Below are 20,936 nucleotides of genomic sequence, written 5' to 3' on the forward strand. Positions count from 1 at the left end.
TGTGTTCCCAAAGCCTGTTCACCATCTACAAGGTACAAGTCCAGACAGTGATGAATTATGCTCTACTTGCCTGGATCAGGGTACTTTCAACAACACTCAAGATGCTCAGAAAACTCCAGAGCAAAACAGCCTGCTTATTTGGTACCCAGTCCGCCCCCTGCAGCATTCACTTCCCTCAACACTAACAAATGGTGGCTGCAGTATACACCATCTACAAAATGGACTGCAATAGCTCGACACAGCTCCTCCCACAGCACCTTCCAAACCCGTTACCTGTAGCACCTAAAAGTATAACGGCAGCAAATGCATGTGAGCAGCACCAGCTGTAAGCTGTTCCTTAATTGTCACTGGATCAAAACTCAGAGTTTTCTCTTTCAGCATTGTGGGTCTCCCAAATATTGCAACAGTTCAAGAAGTCTGCTTGTCACTACCTTCTCGAGGGAATTAGGGATGGGCAAAAAGAGCTGATGTAGCCCGAGATACCCACATCCCACAAATGAATAAAAAAAAGGTACAGCCAACAGCATGTACAAATAACTGGAAATGGCAAGTAACTCAAGAGAATGACTGAGTTCCCCTCGACTGATCTTCATCCACTAGAACGTCAGAGTAGCTCTTGAGTCCAGCTTTTGAAGAATGCAATGCACAGTCCAGACCATAGTTTCATCCATTTGCACTTGCTTTATGCACACATGCCTGACTGTAGGTGAAACTTGTTTCCTAGAAAAACTGGGAGAAGTAGGTACAACAGAGCTTTAGTTTCCTATCTGCCAGCTTCCCTAATCCATTATTAAATTTTCAGGATGCTGCAGTCAAAAATCCTCATAGAATAATGGAATTGAGAACATTCAACAAATGACATTCGAATTCTACATGAATAGGCTAAAGCATACTAAATGGTATTCCTCACCCATAACTATCTTGTCAGTGTGATACCGGTGAGTACTGTATTCTCTGGGCAAGCAGCTGGGTGAGGCAGTGAGGGTAAGGTAAAGACAAAGCCACCATTGTCGCAGAGGACCATAGGGCTGCTCTCTCATTAGAGAGAGACCACAGGTGGTGCTTTAAACTGAGAGTCATCATGCCTCAGGCGAGGGGAAAGGTTGAGAAGGCAAGACATTTGTGGTGACATTAGCTGGTACAGGAACTGAACTTGCTGTCTGCATCGCAAACCTGCCACCCAGCTAATAAGGACATGGAGATGGAGCAACATTGTGTGTGGCTCTGGCTGTAAGACAGTTTGATACAAAGCTCCCCGAACTGATATTTTGTTTAATTAATGACGATATCAATGCGAACAACCTTTGTATAAAAAGTAGGAAATGTATTTTCAGAACTTAACATATACATTAAATCTTTGCAAATCATGTCACTATAACTGAAAAGATCTAAACAGGTGACTAGACCGAGTAATAGAAATAACATTTCAGAATGGAATTTACATTCAACTGCATGTAATTGTGGAGTAAATGATTTAATTTGGCCGCCTTTAGTCACTTTTTCAAATGTTATTTCTTATAAGTGTTCTTACTTAAGAAATGCTAAATATTTCATGGTGTCTTAAGTTCTGCATTCAACTTATAACAAAGAGGGTTAGGTATTCATTTTCACTGTCTGGCCATGATTTTCATACCCTTTACACCCCTGAGCATGTTGTAGATCTAAAAGGGACATGTGATTTGTCAAGCAGTGAAGGGGAACATCTACCCCTACAGCTCTTCACCTCATTGTTCAAACATTTACTTTTTATCTCTTCATTGATGTCCAGGTCCATACTGCAGCAGCTGTTCCTCAGCCTTACCTTCCCACACTTTCTTGAAGCAGGTACCTGAAATTTTGTTTGGTGGAATCTGTTATCTCTGACTTTCATTTATGTTGATTCTTTTGTAAATGAAAAACCATCAAAGATAAATTGAATCGTGGTCCATTCACACAATTGATGCGATTTACCACATCGACAGAATCCCTGCATATTTTGAGCAGGCTAGTGTGACAGTCAGGTTACCAGCTGTAGTGGGTTGTATTGCTGGAGGTTTCAACACAAAGCTTCAGGCCTCCAACAATCCAGGCCTAACTCTCCAGTTGGCAATCACTTGACACATTGATCTTCAACAGGACTTGTCACGTTGTGCTAATTAGTAAAGGAACAGAGTTTTTGTTACCTTGCTAGGTGATTCTTGACCCAGTCAAAAGGCCATATCCAATACGTTTATAACTCATAAGAAAAATGTTCAACAAATTGAAAGTAAATGCAATTTGTTTTAACGTCACTGTGATTTTTCTTCTGGGTTACAGCAGTGCCCCTGGAGAATAATCTTCAATTTCTGGGGCATGCAGTTCAATTCTAGAAGGTTTGCAACTTTTGGTGGGTTTAACCATGCCTGACCATGAACAATTTTCAAGTTCTAGGGTTATTTGAGCATACATGGAAGATCTGAGACCTACAGCTTTATAATGTAAATGGCAACATTGTTGCTGGCCAAAGAATGTGAACTTAACCTGTTCAATGTGTAACAGGCTATAGATTATACAACATACATTAGAAAACATCATCCTGACCAGATAGGTGCTGCCTGCTGCAGTGATTGGTATTAGCTTGTGTAGCATCACTAGAAATGGGGTGGCACGGTGACAGTGTTTGGCACGGTGACAGTGTTTAGCACTGCTGCCTCACAGCACCAGGGACATGCTGGTCATTGGTGACCCTGTTTTTGACTGTACAACCTAGTACAATCCTTTAACCTTTAAATCTCCATATTAATGTGGAGATACTGGATATTAGGAATGTCTTGGTCATCCTTAAGCTTGGCATCACTAAGTTAAAGGTCAAAGGAATTTATTTTAATAATGGAATCTCTTTATTTACTTACCAATAATAAAAAAAATCTCACCTATATTAATGTGGAAAATTCAAGGCTTAGCAGCAGAGAACAGGAAGCCAGTGGATTGGCTACTCGAATGATTTAATCATTTCCGTTTGTTTCAGAAAGCAGGCAAACTCCAACAGAAAATGCTCACCCACCAGTTTAGTGGCTGTGATGACCAGTTTGAACTTTGCACTACCATTAAAAGTCTCCAGCATAGACCGATGTGTCACTGCTGGAGCTGAATGAAAATGAAACATGATGAGAAAACTGCTTCAAGAGTGCCTGTAGTCCCAGAGAGACATCTTGGCACTGACTTACTGAAAGTACAAAAAATATCTAAAAATTAATCCAGTGAATTTTCCCCATCTTGATATGGTCAAATCTCCATAACAACAGGAACAAAAACAAAGTGGCTGGAAAAGCTCAGCGGGTCTGGCAGCATCTGTGAAGGAAAAAACAGAGTTAACGTTTCAGTTCCTCAGAACTGAACTTAAATCTCCATAATCTTATCCCATCCCTATGCAGCCAAGCTACTTCCTGAATCTGAGGAAAATTTAGAACAATTTTGGAAATTTCTCTCTGGCACCCAAAGGTAGCAATCAAGTTTCAACAGTCTAAAGGAGCAGGATAACACAGCCTTCAAAAACTTAGCTGCCTTTCTCAAAGGTGGATATAGATGCCACTATCAAGGGCACAGCCATCTCCCTTTTCAATCTTTGTCATAGGCCTATGGTCACAATATATGCCAGCATTTTATGCTTACAGTCAATATCTCATAAATTGATTGTACTTCCTAGCATTCAACTTTGATCTATGATCTTGTAATGTCAACTACTACACATTTTCCTTTGCTCCTAATTATGATAAACTCCAGGAGCTGATCCACTTAGACTGAGTCTCAACTTTTCATTATTGTAAAGATCCCAATCGTATTTTATTAAAGCTTATACTTTTCCAGAGCAAAAAGCTGTGGCCTTGCCTAGGCTTTCCTGGTAACTCTGACCTTTAAACGAAATGTCAGTCTAGTGGCTCTTTTCTGAACCTTATCAAGGATCTCAATTCTTTTCATCTCAGACATTAACACTCTCACATATCTTCACATTGATGGACTTACAGGGTGAATGTACTACTAAAGATTTATTTTACAAGTGCGATGATCTTTATCTGAAAATACATTAATAGTATAACATCAGCAAACAAAACAGACTATTTTGTAAGGGATAATGTTTCAGCTCAACATTCATTTGTATTTCATTTTCGATTTCCAGTAGATGCAGATGCTGAAGATTTTTCTGAACCGTTATCAAAATCCAGTTGTATCACTGAACAGACGCAGTATTACTTTTATGATAATGAATCATCCTTCTACGGGCTTGTGGATTGTGGTAACTGCTCGAGGTAGGACTGCAGCAAAATTCTAGCACTATTGAGATCGCTGTGTTGAGATCTGGATCAGTGCTTTTCAGACTGTTTGCTGTTTGAAGATACTAATGCATTTCAACTAGCTTGCAGCTTGCACTTCCAATAAGTATCATGAAAAGTATCACCTGACAGAAATATTTCACTAAAGATAGAACTTGTACTCACAGACAAAATTTCACAATCTATGCACATCTTGGCCTTAATGGATGATGCAGTACTTTTGAAGTGTAGTCACGATTGTAAAGTGTGAAGCGCAGCAATCAATTTGCAATCAACCAAGTTCCCTCATGTTCACCTTTCCTAAAGTTATCTATTTTTTCTTACTGTCTGTTTTGTCTGATTCCACCTCTATAAAATGCTTTGAAGATTTTTATTTGCTAAAGTTGTTAATATAAAGCAAAATCTTACTGTTGTTGCAAAGTGCACATCATCGTAAGGCACAATTCTCTTTGGGATCAAAAAATGATGAGTAGAAATAAAGGAAGCTAAATAAGTAGCAACTTGCATTACAGTTGTCACATAATAAAACACACAAAGGAGCTTTGTAAGTAATTATTTGGCATTGAACAGGAAGGATGAGAAATGGCTTAGACATGCAGAAAAACAGAATTGGTGAGCAAGTTTTTGAAGGTGTGGCAAGAGGATGAGGAACTTTTTTTGAAGTGAATTCCTGAATGCTGAGTCTGTGCCATGAATAGGAAAATAGAGGAGTAGGTCACAATGTAAAAGAATACATTTCTCACATTAGATAACTTCTTGAAAAGGACCATAATCAATAAAAATGGCGGTTGTGGGTTCTCAGTTAAACATTGGTTTCTGCATATCATTTGACACATAGTTTGTGTCATCGCTATCATATCCTGACTGAAGTTGCTCCCATGACAGTGGTGTCTGGCAAATGGAATTTTAGTATTGTATTTGTTGACTGGAAGGTACATATTCATTTTTTACCATCGTGATACACTAAGGAGGAAAGTCAATTCAACAGAAGTGGTTTTGATGTGTTGCAATGTTTAATAATATAGGGAGGAAGTTTTCAGGACATTTTTCATGAAAGATGGTGCCTCACTGCTATTAGCATAAAGTGATCTTGTAGTGAACCACCCATTAGCTGTTTTACATCACCCCTTGAAGCCAATGGAAAGGAATTGCATTTGACCTTAAACAAGCTGCTGAGTCCATGTCATGTTACTGATGAAGATCAATTTCACCTTACAAATCTACTAAAAAAAAGTCAAACCTTTCCAAAAGTTACTGAAGTAGCTGCATTAAATTAATTAAACTAAAGTTTTAATTTAATAATTTAATTAAAATTTTTGATTATTTAATCTGCAAATGCTGTACCTTTGTACCTCTTGCTTTTTTCATTAAGGTGTTGATCAAAACTTTTTCCTTTTGTGTTCACGCTGATCAATATTAATTTGAATGTAATTTTGTTTTAGGCTTTACCATGCGGAGAAGCTCTCCAAGACAAACCTGGTGTTTATACTGGTGGAGAGTAAGCCCACATGTCAGTCATGTGACTCAAAGCCTCTAATGCAAGCAGAACAAAAATGTATCCTTTACTTGTCAATGTTGTACATCATCAAACACAGCAATTTCATTAGGAATGGTAGTTACAAATTGGGCAATAATGTGGTTAGAATGGTAAGCTATCTCTGACCATTGATGGGGAGTCAAGTCAGAACTGGATCTTGGATGGCAAGCATTGGCGCACGAATGAAAGAAATATTGTTAGTCACTAACGATTGAAATGTTTCTTGGTATTTTTGATGTGATATTGGGATGTAGCAGGTTGAAACATACTCTGAAAGGATAATTAGCATGGTGCAGGACACCTTAAATAGAGATTCCATCAGTTAACTAGACATCAACATTAATCGCCCAACAAGCATAGACTGATACTTTGTGCCACTGCCATGAGAGACAGGCTCAGAGTGGTCAGTGGAAGCCCTTTAATAGGCTATCTTTACGAAGACAATTGGTGTATTTAACCAGGGAATAAGTAGAAACTAATCAAAAATTTTAGTGTGTTTTCAGAAGTGGAGGCCTAAAATCTGCAGCCCTTATGGTGCAGTCTCACAATAGCTTTGATGGGTTACAATTTAAACCAGGACCTGGATAACTAGGCTACATGATTGCATGGAAAGTCATCCGTCTTGTTCAGAGGCCCCACTCACCTCAAACAGAGCGAGTGATATAAGATGGGACAGAGATTCCTGTGGTTTAATTAGATTCATGGAAATCACAATAATGTAATTAATCACATGACTCTGACATCAGTAAGAGACAAGAGATCCATCTAGAGTGGGTAATGGAAGAGGAAGATCTTTGACACTACATTTTGAGTGCTGGAATAGAGAACCTATTATATACAGATGTAAATAAAGGAGTTGAAGAGAAGGAATAAGCAGGCCTCAGCAACAGGGTATGTGGACACACCTATGGACTCAGATATTCCAGACTGGTATCTCAGTGTGCAGGAAGCAGTATTGGCTTAAAGCACAAGATGGTGTAGCTCTCTTCAGCAGAAGGTCCCACATTTCCAAACATCTCAGAGTGACCTAGCATATTGTTAGGTGGAGTGTGGCACTGTACCAAAATGTGGAACTGAGGCTCAACTGGGAGTCCACACTGAGGTCATGCATGAAGATTTTGAGGGGAGGTGTTAAGTGTGAAGTGCTGCAATGGCCATTTACATAACTTTAGCCCCAAAATGGCATGAAGATGATGGCCTATTGTTATTATCCCGAGACTGGCAGAGATTAATCCCAGATTTGAACCCCACAGTGGGCTGATGGTGGAATATGCATTCACTAAAAATCTGGAATTAAGCTTTTAATGGTGACCGCTGTTGGTAGTTGGGATAAGTCCATCTGGTTTAGTAATGTCCTTTAGGGGAGGAAATCTGCCGTTCTTCCCTGGACTGGCCCACATCTGACTCCAGACCCACAGCAATGGTGTCAACTCTCAACTGCCCTCTGGGCAACCAGGGATGGGCAAAAAGGTTCTTTGTTTCAAGCAGCTAACTCCTTCACACACGGTAAAATCCTAGGTAACATCTGAAGGTTTGTTTTATTTTGACGGAATAGCCACTGTGGCTTAAACAAATCCTCTCAAATTAGTTTGACCCTTTCATTCTCCTGGACAGCTCTGTTTTTGTCTCCTAAGGTTTTAATTTCCCAGGTAGCTGCTTTATTGCTGTTACTGATTCCAAATTAGATTCTGTTTTTGGTAATATGCTTCTGTAAAATCCTTAAACCTGGCCTGTTGACCATGTTCTCCATTCTTGACACATTCCAATAAATCAAATTTTATTCCCAATCTCCTGAACTTCAATTACAATATGTTGCACACAGTTGATGGTTGGTGATATGGCAGGAGACTGGGAGCAGCCCCAGGCTACGTAAAAGTCATATGTTATATTTAATCATTCCTGAATGCATTCATCTTGACAGGACTAACCAGAAAATCTCTGTGGGAATTACAGGCATCCCAACTGCCTTGACCTATTTCTGTTTAACTCTAGACTGTATAAATCTTCACTGATTGAAGTTAAATGTGAAAGAGTATGCAAAATTACCAGCTGAATTTATTCCCAGTTGATAAAGTGGTATATAGTTGCAGGATAATGTAGTGAAGTGTTGAGAGTGAACGCTTATGAAATGCATTCTGTTTTCTTTTGTCGTGCCTTTTTCCTTAAGTAAACCTTGCAGCTGATGGACCTGATCCCTGTCTTTTGGCTCAGAACCCCAGGCACAGAAAAGGTCCTGATGTATGCTTTGATTCTGATGAGCGTGTAAGTATGCAAGGTTTGGATTCAGGAAGAAAAGCAAGCTGCAAAGAAGTATATTGGAATATGTATTTCTAATGTGTAGTGTCACAAAAAAAGGTACCTTTAGCACCTTTGTACAGATGTGATACTGCTCTGGGCCATAGTTTCTTTATTTTGATAACATGTCATAACTCTTTTGGAATGTTAACATAAAATTAACTGCAGCTTTCAATATCCTTTCTTTGAATACTCTACTTTCACGTGTGCAATCTGGTAGATGTGACTGGAATTTGTCCCTAGTGCTTGGAATTTAACTTCACATGTACAACTGTTTGTAATCGTATCAAGCTATTCAATATTGGAATGATGTTCAACGATAGTTTTAGATACTAGATGGATTTAACTCTTTTCTTGTTTCAAATTTCATGCATTAAGTTAGAGCTGACAAAAATCAGTAGTTATGTAACCAGGAGGCTATTGGATAATAAGCAGATTCTCAGCTTCTCTTGTGTAGTATTATAGTATTACAGCAAAGAAAGTCTGCATGTTCATTCTTCATATGAACCATCCATTTCAAATATCTTTACTTACTATCTCTAACACCCTTAATATTTCCCTTATTCAAGCAGTTATTAAACACCCTTTTAAAATAATTAGCTGACTGTGTTCCACTAAGCTTTCATGGCTTAGTTTAACAAATGCTAAATCTTATCCATTCTTAGTGTAAAGACTCGTGTTTCTGACTTTCCTTTAAATTGTATTTGTGATTATCTTTACCTTCTTATCCCTCACTGAGGCCAGTGAAAACAACCGATCTCTATTCTCCAATAATCCTCATGGCTTCTATCATTCAGTTCTTAACTAAAATGACCAGTTTGCCTTGATCAGCTTTGATAACTCATATTCATGAAAATTTCATCAGATCTTCCTGAAATCTCCTTCATAAACAGCTTTCTTTTCATTCTAGTGGTCACATGAGGAATGACAAATGCAAAGACTTTAGGTAATTCATTTCCAAGTTGTGATTTTTCTAAGTTGTAGAAGAGTTATTTTGAAATGATTTTCATATATTAGACCACATTTGTATAGTGGCTTTCATTTATCACTTAAGACTTGTTAAGAACTGCTTGATTGAGATGCTATTTTAAGATAATAGCAACTTTCCAATATGTGCTAAATCATCATATAATTGCTACATATCTTAAATTAGTTATGTTTCATAAAGAATTTAACCCATTTATCCAATTTAGCCTTATACTGCCTGCATTCATTTCCATCATAACTATTTGGGGAAGCAGTCACAGGAAAATCTTCCATTATTATGTATTTAAGATGGTTATACATATCATAGCCACAGCTAAAAGACCTGATATTCCTGATTCCCCATGATGCCAGAAATGTCATGTGATCTCCCCAAAAGTCCTTTGCGTGAAAGTACAGTAGCACGTGCTCACTAGCTTGACGTCTTTGCTGATTGATGTGTTATTGTGTGTGTTTTTAGTTTGTTAATAGTGGGGTATTTTCTGTTCTGTGATTTACACTGTGACTTTCTGCTCTAGGTGGACGCTCACATTAATTCTGCCAGCAGCCAGCAAAATGCATGAACTCATCTTGTTTGTCTCTTTTTTTTGTGTCCCCTTCCTTTTTTCTTCTTGCTACTTTGCCCGTTGTTAATAGGATGAGCCTATATGCACAACGAGTCGTGCCTCTGCCGTGGCGTCAGCTCGTCTCTTCATTTTACTGCAAGTTTTGATGTGGTGCGGAGGGTCAGTTACTTTCACTGGTTTTGTTCTTTAGTTTCCTTCTTAGGTGTGATATTAACTTGAAACTAACACCCATACAAATGATTGTGGTCCAGAGCGAACTTATTGTGGTTTGATAATTGCAAAGCAAACTAAATTTGTTCTTCCTTTCGAACTAGATGTTTTTCTAGATCTGTTCATTTTGAGTTCTTTCTAGAACTTGAGCGAGAGTTTATACATTATGTATATGTTACTTAATGCATTTGAATATATTTTCATAGACAAAAAATGTTTAACAGTTTGTCAACTTGACAAGAAAAAGCCATGAATATGGGATATGAGGAAAGATAAATTAATTGTGAGTAAAGGGAGATTAAAATAAGATCTTGACTGAAAAATAAACCCTGTGTGCCACTAAAATCACATTTCTTTTAATGCAAAATAGATTGAGCCAATGTAAAATGTTGATGAAACTTTCAAAAGATATCTTCTGACATTTGATAAAGATAAAATACTATATATGCTTTTGTTTTAGACTATAAGTTTAATATTATATAGATGTTAATATGTATGTAGTTCCCTGTTGGTGGATGGAAATGTTTGAAAAGTGGGCCTCTGTGTTCTGCACAGTTCTACTGGTCCAAATACCTACAGAACCTATAGCTCTATCCTGGACCAATATTGATAAACCAAACTCGTCAAATGATTTAAAAAGTATTTTTACCAACTGGACTTCTTTTAAAAAAGCACTTCATTATATCATGGTTGTATTCTTCTCTTTGTTTTTTTCTGAACATGGAAAAGCAAAATCCAGAAAGTATCCAATTTGCCCACACACATTATTTGGTGGTTTGAATTCTGTGCATATTGTGCAATTTTATGTTATTTGCTGCTGGGATATTCCAAGGGTGTGTTGGAACTTCAACCCCTTAGTTATCTAGATAAAACCATAACAGGTACTGTTATTAACAAGATCTTAATTTAGAATTAAGATAACTTCTTAAGTTAGAAGAAGGAATCTGTGGTGTTGATTTGAATTCCAAGGGTTTATACTTTTGTTTTTCAAGTTATTTGATTTTTGTTATAATTATCTTTATTTTGTGCAGCACTCTGTTTTAAACTATGGGGGATTGTTAGAACAAATATAATTATTTTTTCGTTAAGATTAGGCAGCACTTTATCACATTTTCTTTAACTGTGAAGTGAAATACAATCTTAAATAACTACTGCTCTGACAGAACTACAGTTCCCATTCCAAAAATGAGGAATATTATTTAGCTCATCCTCAATCATCGATGCAGACTAGTGTGTCGAATTATCTCTAAAATGATTCAAAGGTTTTCCACTTCATTATTCTATTTGCTGTTGTCCTTCTTAATAAGATCATGAGAATTAGGAGCAGGAGTAATCCTATTGACCCCTTTAACCTGCCCCACCATGTGATGAGATCATGGCTGATCTGGTTGTGGCTTTTGTTCCTCATCTGTTAACTTCCTAGTTGCTCAAAACATTTATTGAACTTGGGCTTCAATGTATTCAATGAACCAGCCTCCATGGCTGTCTGGCAAAGAGAAGTCACAACACCAGTGACCCTTTGAGGAAAGAAATACCTCTTTCCGAGTTCTAAAGAGGAGAGCCCGTCTTTTAAAACAATGCCTCCCATGATTGAGTACTCCCGTAAGTGGGAACAACCTCTCAGTGTCTACCCCTTTGGGTCCCCTCAGAATCTTCTATGTTTCAATAAGATCATCTCTCATTCTTCTAAACACCAATGTTTATGGGCTCAACATGCCCAGTCTTTCTCTCATAAGACAGCATCCCAATAATTAGCAGAATGAATCTTCTTTGAACTGCTTTGACCTTGAGTATAGTCTTTCTTAAATCAGAGGACCAAAATTCTTTAAAGTACTGTAGGCGTGGTCTCACTCATTCCTCAGACAGTAGTTTTCAACTGTTCTTGAGTGAAGAGCTTTCTGATATCATTTCTAAATTTACTCATTACCTGAATGTCACCCTTGCTTCTTGGTAACCAGAGCTCAAAGCAGAATTCACACAGTAGTCTGACCAATGCATTATAGAGTTTGATCACAATTACCAATGATTTATATTCCACCGTTTCTAGCTATGTAGCTCAACCATCTGTCCTGCTTGTTGACCTGCCACCCTGTATTGTTTGCACAGAGTTAGCTTTGAGTCTGAGTGTCTCATGTGATTTCCACATCTGTGCCTTTTAACATCTTATACCAGGTGCCCCAGGACTAAAATTTATTTGATTTGTCATACTGTTGCTGGATTAAGGGTAACCTAAAGCCCCATGCTACATTTCATGGTCAAGCATTCAAACCTGGCTGACATGCAATCTGCTCACTTATTAATGAAACTTTTGGTCTTAAAGGACTCATTACATACAGGGCAATCCGCCATACAAAATACTTCTGGCTTTTTGTAAAACAACTGACTATCAATGTCTTGGATAGACGTGCGTGGACAGTAAAATTAGGTAGAGAGTAAATCTCATGGTCAGTCTAATTCCATTAGTTTACTGACTGACTGGTTTCCCTCCACTGACCCTTTTTCAGTGATTCGAGCCACAAAATCTAATTTTTAAGTGAACAGAGCCTGATATCAGTCAGTTTTTAATTGTTCTGTATTTGTGAAACTTTACAAATTGGTGAATTGATGGCCTGATCCAGGTGTTTGACTGTTTATTTGAAGATGAAGATGGGTTGGTTATGAAGAATTGAGGTCATAAGAGTCACGTTCATGATAAAGATCTAAGAATCAACTGCTTCTCAGGGATTGATTAACTTTGTGGATTAGTTTATTTAAAACAGTAAACACATGAAACAAACAGCAAGTCAACTGATTTCTGTGGGTGCAGCTTGCAAACCTATAGACTAACAAACAGGCAGAGTCGCAGTATTATATGTGCACAGCACATGGAGGCAAGGTACACATACAACATATCCCTCGTTTTCCAAAGAAAGTTTAACGACTTATAATACCAGGTGAGTTTATAAGTCTCTGAAAATTGAAACTAATTTGCTGAAACATCCAAACCTCATGATGATGAATTTGTCTGAAGGTATTGTCAAATTTTTCTTTCTTAGACTGCTGTTGCTGTTCCAATTGTGCATACCCTGATGCACTACAGCGAGGTTTTGTCCAAACTAACCATTCACTGATTCTGTTCATTAAGCTGTTTCAAATTGTCTTGTCTTTTATTGTTTTGTTCCTTACGAACCATTGGCTCATTTTGAAGCTTTGAGTTTTATTACCCAGAATTCTTCTAAATCTATAAGGTTTTAGCCTACTGTTAGTCTTGTAGTTTTTCTTCTTCATCACATTTTTGAATATCTTCCCAGCTTCTCCAACATTTCTTTTTCTATTTGTTTTCTTGAAGGTCTGTACACCTTTCAGTAATTATTTAGTTCTGCGTATGTTCTCTCAGTAGAGCATCATTGCTCGCATTTATTCCTGAAAGACCTGTCTTATGAATTGAATAAGAGAGCAAAAGAGAAGTACAGCACAGGACCAGGCCCTTCAGCCCTTGAAGCCTGTGCCAATCATTGTGCCTTGGCTAAACTAAAAAAAAATTTCTGCCCTTATTCAGTCCGTATCCCTCTATTCCCTCCCTTTTCATGTAACCATCCAGGTGCCTCTTAAACGTTGCCAACATGCCTCCTTCCACCACCTCTTCTGGCAGTGCATTCTAGGCTCCTACTACTGTATGCATGAAAAACTTCCCTCACACATCTCTGTTAAACTTGCCCCCTCTCACCTTAAACCTGTGCCCCCTTGTAATTGAAACTGCGATTCTGGTAGAAAGCCTCTGACTATCCATCCTATCTACACCTCTCATAATTTTGTAGACCTCTATCAGATCACCTTTTAGCCGCTGTCTTTCCAGTGGAAACAAAATCCTGATCTTTTTAACCTTTCCTCATAGCTAATTCCCTCGAGAGCGGGCAGCATCCCGGTGAACCTTCTCTGCATTCTCTCCAAAGCTCCCACATCCTTATGGTAATGTGGTGACCAAAACTGTACACAATACTCCAAAAGCGGCGTAACATGGGTTTTATATAACTGCAGCATGGTTTGCCAACTCTTGCACTCCATGTCCCGGATGATGAAGGCAAGCATGCCATATGCCTTCTTAATCACCTTGGCCACCTGTGTTGCCACTTTTAGCTGTGGACCTGTATGCCCAGATCTATCTGTATGGTAATGTTCCTAAAGGTTCTGCTATTTACAGTATAATTCACACCTAAATTTGATCCTCCAAAATGCATCACCTCGTATTTGTCTGGATTAAACTCCATTTGCCATTTCTGTGCCTACGTCGCCAATCTATCTTTATCCTGTTGTATCCTTTCACAATCATCAGTATTATCAGCAACTCCACCAATCTTTGTGTCATCTGCAAACCTACTAATCAGACCACCCATATTATCCTCTAGATCATACATATAAACAACGAACAACAGAGGACCTATGACTGATCCCTGTGGAGCACCACTAGTTACCTGTCTCCATTCTGAAAAATACCCTTCCACCGCTACCCTCTGTCTTCTATGACGAAGCCAGTTTTGGACCCATCTAGCCAGGCTCCCTGAATCCCATGTGATTTTAATTTTTGTACCAATCTGCAATGTAGGACTTTAAAAGCCTCACTAAAGTCCGTATAAACTACATCCACAGCCCTTCCCTCAAAAATTATCTTTGTCATCTCTTCAAAAAATTCAATCAGGTTGGTGAGACATGACCTTCCCCATACAAAACCTTGCTGCCTGTCACGAACGACTCCATTTTCTTCCAAATGTACATATATCTTGTTCCTCAGTTTAATCTTCAAGAGCTTCCACACCACAGACCACACTACTGGCCTATAATTTCCTGGATTATCCCTGATCCCTTTCCTAATCAAAGGAACAACATTGGCTAATCTCCAATTCTCTGGAATGTCACCAGTGGTCAAAGAGGATGTAAAGATATCTGCCAATGCCCCAGCTATTTCTACCCTTGCCTCTCGCAGTAACCTGGGATGGATCCCAGCTGGCCCAGTGGACTTGTCTGCCTTAATGCAATCTAGGATACCCAAAACTTCCTCCTTCAATTTATTGACATTCTTTAGAATATTCATAATGATGTACAGTTTGTGGTGTATTATGCATGTCCACCTGTTTTTGCAGGTCTGTCATTTTCTTCAGCTCTGCTTTGAGCTTAGCCTGATGTTATTGTAGCTACTCCTGCTGAGTCTGACCTCTTTAACATGCAAGTTATGCCAGATCTTCCTGTGAAAGATGTCTTTTCATTGGATTGATGGCTCAAACTTCATTCTACTTCCTTATCTTTCAGTGCTTTGTTTATCTTTGTGAATTGAGCAGAGGTATCCCTTAAATTCTTTATCATCTCAGGGGGATAATATTCTCAGTTTTGGATCTCTCATGAGCCACAATGTTCAGCTTTTTTTGCTTAAGCTTTAACTTTTCCCATCACAGAAATCACTTAGATTTTAGCTCCAAATTTAGACGGAATTGAAATCTTCCATTCATCTTTCACATTCAATTCTACAGTTATTTCTTGAATAGTCTGTTGCAGTTTCTGTTGTGCCTTTGATGTATGACTGATTCCGTGGACTGTAACTAGTGTGAGGTCATCTTATGCTAGTATACCTGCGGTTGCTGGTCCAGCAGCATCTACAGTTTAGAATATCTGTGACATTCACGCATATTGGTTCCACTTGCAGATCTACGTTCTCCATTTTGCATTTGGAATTTGTGAACCATGGTATCCTGAAAGCTTTAAATTTGTAAGGATCATCATGGCTTCGTATATCTTAGAAGATCTTCTGTTGCATATTGACACTTCCCTCTATGTCAATCTTAGCCCATAACAAGTAGTCACCAGGTGTCTGAAGACAAATAATTTGAATTTTCGAAAACACTTCAGATGGCGTGGGGACTTCGATGTTTTCCAGGATACTGACGATGTGAACCAAGTCTTCAGTATTCCTCTGTTTCATTGCATATGTCGTCAGATTCTGCTGTATCAATCACAGGTGGTTCAGTGGTTAGCACCGCTACCTCACAGTGTCAGGGACCTGGGTTCAATTCCAGCCTCGGGCGACTGTCTGTGTGGAGTTTGTATGTTCTCCCCGTGTCTGCGTGGGTTTCCTCCGGGTACTCCACTTTCCTCCCACAGTCCAAAGATATGCAGGTTAGGTAGATTGGTCATGCTAAATTGTCCATAGAGTCCAGGGATACGCAGGTTAGGTGGGTTAGCCAGGCAAAATATAGGGTTACAGGGATAGGGCAGGAGGGATGAGTCTGGATGGGGTGATCTTTGGAGAGTCAGTGTGGACTTGTTGGGCCGAATGGCCTGTTTCCACCTTGTAGGGATTCTAAGTAATCACTTCATGGATATGCCTTTGGATACCAGATGGTCTTCATTGTGGCTAAAAGATACTTGTTCGTGATCTGTGTGGATTAGTGTCTAGCTTCTTATAATTGCATTTGTGTTTCCTAAGAGCACTGCCACTGCCTATGGATTTTTCTTCCATATGCCTTGCAGCATTGATCGAAAACTGGGCACACTTTCCACACGTCTTTCTAAACTTGTATGCTCCAATGAATGTATTAACCATCAATTTTGTACTAAGAAATGTCAGCATTGTTAACATGTAAGTATTGCTTTATATCCCTGTTCATCCATCAGTGGCTGTTTGATGCTATCAGATTGCAGTTTGTCAAGTAAACGTTTCTAGAAAGCTTCAATGGGAATAGATGCAATCATCAACTCATCAATTCTGTTTGTAAACCCCCTGCTAATAAATCACATCATCATACAATCCCTACACTGCAGAAGCAGGCCATTCAGCCTATCGAGTCCACACCAACCCTCTGAAGAGCATCTTACCCAGATGCACCCCGCTACTCTATCCCTGTAACCCTGCATTGCCCGTGGCTAATCCACCTAGCGTGCACATTCCTGGACACTATGGGCAATTTAGCGTAGCCAATCCACCTAACCTGCACATAGACCCTCGGAGTGTGGAAACAGACCATTCGGCCCAGTAAAGTTGTACTGTGGGAGGAAACCCATGCAAACAGACGGAGAACGTGCAGACTCCACACAGATAGTCATGCAAGGCTGGAATCAAATCCAGGTCCCTAGTTCTGTGAGGCAGCAGTACTAACCACTGAGCCACCTTTTCTCTGAATCCGCTATTAAAATCGTCTATGGATTCTGTAAGCTTCTGTCTAAATGGCATGAATTCTATTCAATAAATATTAATCTGGCTCTGATTTGTTCTTTTAACGCCGTCCATATTTATTAGCTCTTTGGCTGTTAAATTTCTATAGACCGCTATTCCCAATTGCAATATAATGCAAATCTTCATAGCTTGAGTTTCTGCATTTGACATTCCTGAATCTAGAAACCATATCTTTGAATGCTATTTAAACATTTAAAACTCTATTATGTTGTTTGCTGTGTCCCATTTGAAAGTAGGGAAATTTGTGAGATTCTAATGACATGTCTTTGTCCTTTCCTTCCTTGCTATTGATTCACACCCTGAGCACATCTTTCTCAGGTGAGTTAAATTGGCCTCTTTTGCAGGGAGCTCCACTTACCAGCAAGCGGTGCTTTCAACACTCTGACACTATGACAAAGAAAGACATCTGGGGTTGTGTCATGCACTTTAGCATGATTTAAGACTGTCGGGCTTATATTTCACCTGGAGATTAACTTGCTTACTGACTGTTCAAGTGGTAGGCCTCATCAGTGCAATTTTTTTTATTCATTGATGGGATGTGAGCATCACTGGCTGGGCCTTTATTGTCCGTCCCTAGATCCCCTTGAAAAGGTCGTGGTGCGCTGCCTTCTTGAAGCATTGCAGTCCATATGCTGTTGGTTGACCTACAGTGCCCTTAGAGATGGAATTCCAGAATTTTGATCCAGTGACAGTGAAGGAACAGTGATGTATTTCCAAGTCAGGATGGTGAGTGACTTGGAAGAGAACTTGGAGGTGGTGGTTATCCCATACATCTGCTGCTGTTGTCCTTCTACACAGAAGTGGTCGTGAGTTTGGCAGGTGTTGTCTGAGGATCTTTGACAAATTTCTGCAGTCCATCTTGTAGATAGTACACACTGCTGCTACTGAGCGTCGATGGTGGAGGGAGTGGATGCTTGTGGATGTGGTGCCAAATAAATGGGCTTGGTTTCTCCTGGTTGGTGCTGCAAATGCTTCAGCCTTTTCTTTTGCACTGATGTGCTGTGTTCTTCCATCATTGAGGACAGGGAAATTTGTGGAACCTCCTCCTTCAGTGAGTTTTTTTAATTGTCCATCACCATTCCTGACTGGATGTGGCAGAACTGCAGAGCTTAGATTTGACCCGCTGGCTGTGGGATTGCTTACCTCTGTCTATCACTTGCTGCTTACACTGTTTGGCGTGCAAATCGTCCTGTTTGGTAGCTTCACCAGGTTGACTCCTCATTTTTGGCTATGCCTGGTGCTGCTCCTGGCATGTCCTACTGCACTGTCTGCACCAGGGTCAATCCCCTGGCTTGATGGTAATGGTTGAATGGGAGATATGCTGGGCCATGAGTTTGCAGATTGTGCTGGAGTACAATTCTGCTGCTGTTGATGACTCACAGAGCCTCATGGATGCTCAGTCTTGAGTTTCTAGATCTGTTCGACGTCTGTCCCATTTTGTATAGTGGTAGTGCCACGCAACACGGTGGAGGTTATTCTCAGTGTGAAGATGGGACTTCATCTCCACAGGCACTGTATGTGGTCACTGTTACCAATACTGTCACAGACAGATGCATCTGCACCTGGCAGATTGATGAGGATGAACTGAAGTATGTTTTTCCCTCTCATTGGTTCCCTTCCCACCTGCTGCAGACCCAGCCTTGCAGCTATGTCCTGTAGGACCCGACCAGCTCGATCAGTAGTACTGCTGCCGAGCCACTCTTGGTGGTAGATATTAAAATCCGCTACTCGGAATACACTTTGCACCCTTACCACCCTCAGTTCTTCTTCCCAGTGTTGCTCAACATGGAGTAGCAGCAATTCATCAGCCCAGCGAGGATAGTATGTGGTAATCAGCAGGACATTTCCTTGCTCATGTTTAAGCTAAAGCCATCAGACTTCGTGGGGTCCACTGTCAATGTTAAGGACTCCCAGATCAACTCTTGCCCAACTATGCACCACAGAGCTGCCACCCTTTCTGGGTCTGTCCTGCTGGTGGGATCGGACGTATTCAGGGATAGTAGTGGTGGTGTCTGTGACATTGTCTGTCAAGTATGATTCTGTGAGTATGATTATGTCATGCTGTTGCATGACCAGTCTGTGAGACAGCTCTCCCAGTTTTCACACCAGTTCTGTGATGTTAGTAAGGAGGCCCTTTCAGGGTTGACAGGGCTGTTTCTGATGTTATCTTTTCTGGTACCCACGCCCATGCCAGGTGATCCGTCCGGTTTCATTTCTTTGTTGAGACCTTGTATTGGTTGATACAAACAAGCTGTTTCTTGGCCACTTTCAGAGGGCAATTGAGAGTCAACCACATTGCTGTGGGTCTGGAATAACATGTAGGCCAGACCAAGTGAGGATGTCAGATTTCATTCCCTGAAGGACATTAGTGATCCCAGATGGGTTTTTCCAACATCCGACAGTGATTTCATAATCATCATTAATTAGATTCTTAATTCCAGACATTTTTTATTGAACTGAAATTCCACCACTTGCAGTAGTGATATTCGAATCTGGGTCCCTAGAACATTAGCTGAGTTTCTGAATTCATAGTCTAGCGATAGTACAACTAGGCCATCACCCTGTGTTTTGCACCTCTATACATCACATCATGGTTAAATGGTTAAGGGTGTAATAATCAATTGCTCATCAGGAATTGATTAACTCCATAGGTTTACTTACTTAAAACAGTAAAACGCATTATAAGTTATAAAACAGACATTACAACAAAGCAGCTGATATGTGTGTATGTAAGCTTGCAGACACATAACACACTAACAGTTTGATAGTCTTAATATTGCAAATACACAGCACATGGAGTCTTTGGTGGCAAACTTTCTTCAAGGCAAGGTATGCACACTGTAATAAGTTGGTTGTAAGTAATTTTTGTTGATGTTGTTCTGCTTGTTCACTTTCTTCATCAGCTCTTGTTGAACAAGCCCTGCTGTCCTTTAGTCTCACTTTCTGCAAGACTGAAGTCCAGTGACCTTTCTTCAGAATGCCTCTGAGTTCTAAAGAACGATCACTAGACTCAAAACATTAACTCTGTATTCTCTCGGTCAGTCCTGCTGAATTTCAGCAGCAATTTCTGTTTTTGTTTGTTTCAAATGTAGAATCATACTTAGCTTTACAGATAGCAGTAAGGCAGGTACCGCCAGATTTTGTCTCATTATCTTACTGCAGTAAGTAGCTCTGGGCAGTTACAGTTCCTCAGTTCCATCTGAAGTGTAGCTTCTCTTGTTGAATTTTGGTTCTTTCCTCACTGTCTTGTAGGTTGTTTTGACTGTGTACTGGCTGTGCTGATCCTTGATGCCACTTTTGCACTTCCTTCTCCCCGACAACGCTTTTAGTTTTGTCAGCATCTATGCCATTCTCCAGAATTCCTCACAGACAGCAGGAACTTCTAGAAGTCATCAGATTTGGGAAATTTCCTCCCTCCCTGCTTTCAACCAGCCATTTGTAACATGGAATAAACCAATGAACTGCGGATGCTGAAGATCTGAAATAAAAACAGAAATTGCTAGCAAAATTCAGCAGGTCTGGTGGCATCTGTGGAGAGAAAGCAGAGTCAATGTTTCAAATCGGGTGACTCTTCATCAGAGCAGTGTGTAACAACCTGGCTTCTTTCCACCTAGACTCCCTAATTTAACAAGTTTCAGGTATGTTCCTGTTTAACTTGCACTCCAGAGATGTCACCAATCAGAACTTTATCCAAAATGTCACATCCAGCGATGCCTGTGCAAAAAACAGCTGTAAGCAGACTGATGTTATTTTAAGACTACAGTTTTGCTGTAAACGCTAGATATGATCAGTCCCAGCAACTGAGTAGCTTTGGTAGAGGAGAAAAAAAATTCAAAACATGTGCTTTGTTCTAA

The 20,936-nt window shown here is 39.8% G+C and overlaps 1 protein-coding gene across 1 annotated transcript in view; it reads left to right on the plus strand.

The window, feature by feature from the left end:
* Positions 1–20,936, plus strand: part of LOC109931996 (voltage-dependent calcium channel subunit alpha-2/delta-1) — a 612,802-nt gene that overhangs the window by 581,398 nt on the left and 10,468 nt on the right. Inside the window, exons 32-35 of the mRNA XM_048609958.1 lie at positions 1,769–1,824; positions 4,136–4,265; positions 5,732–5,844; positions 8,006–8,088. Coding sequence (XP_048465915.1) covers positions 1,769–1,824; positions 4,136–4,265; positions 5,732–5,844; positions 8,006–8,088 — 382 coding nt within the window. The remainder of the gene's footprint in view (positions 1–1,768; positions 1,825–4,135; positions 4,266–5,731; positions 5,845–8,005; positions 8,089–20,936) is intronic.

This window comes from Rhincodon typus, chromosome 22 (genome assembly GCF_021869965.1).
Source record: "Rhincodon typus isolate 14 chromosome 22, sRhiTyp1.1, whole genome shotgun sequence".
In the NCBI taxonomy this organism is placed as follows: Eukaryota; Metazoa; Chordata; class Chondrichthyes; order Orectolobiformes; family Rhincodontidae; genus Rhincodon; species Rhincodon typus.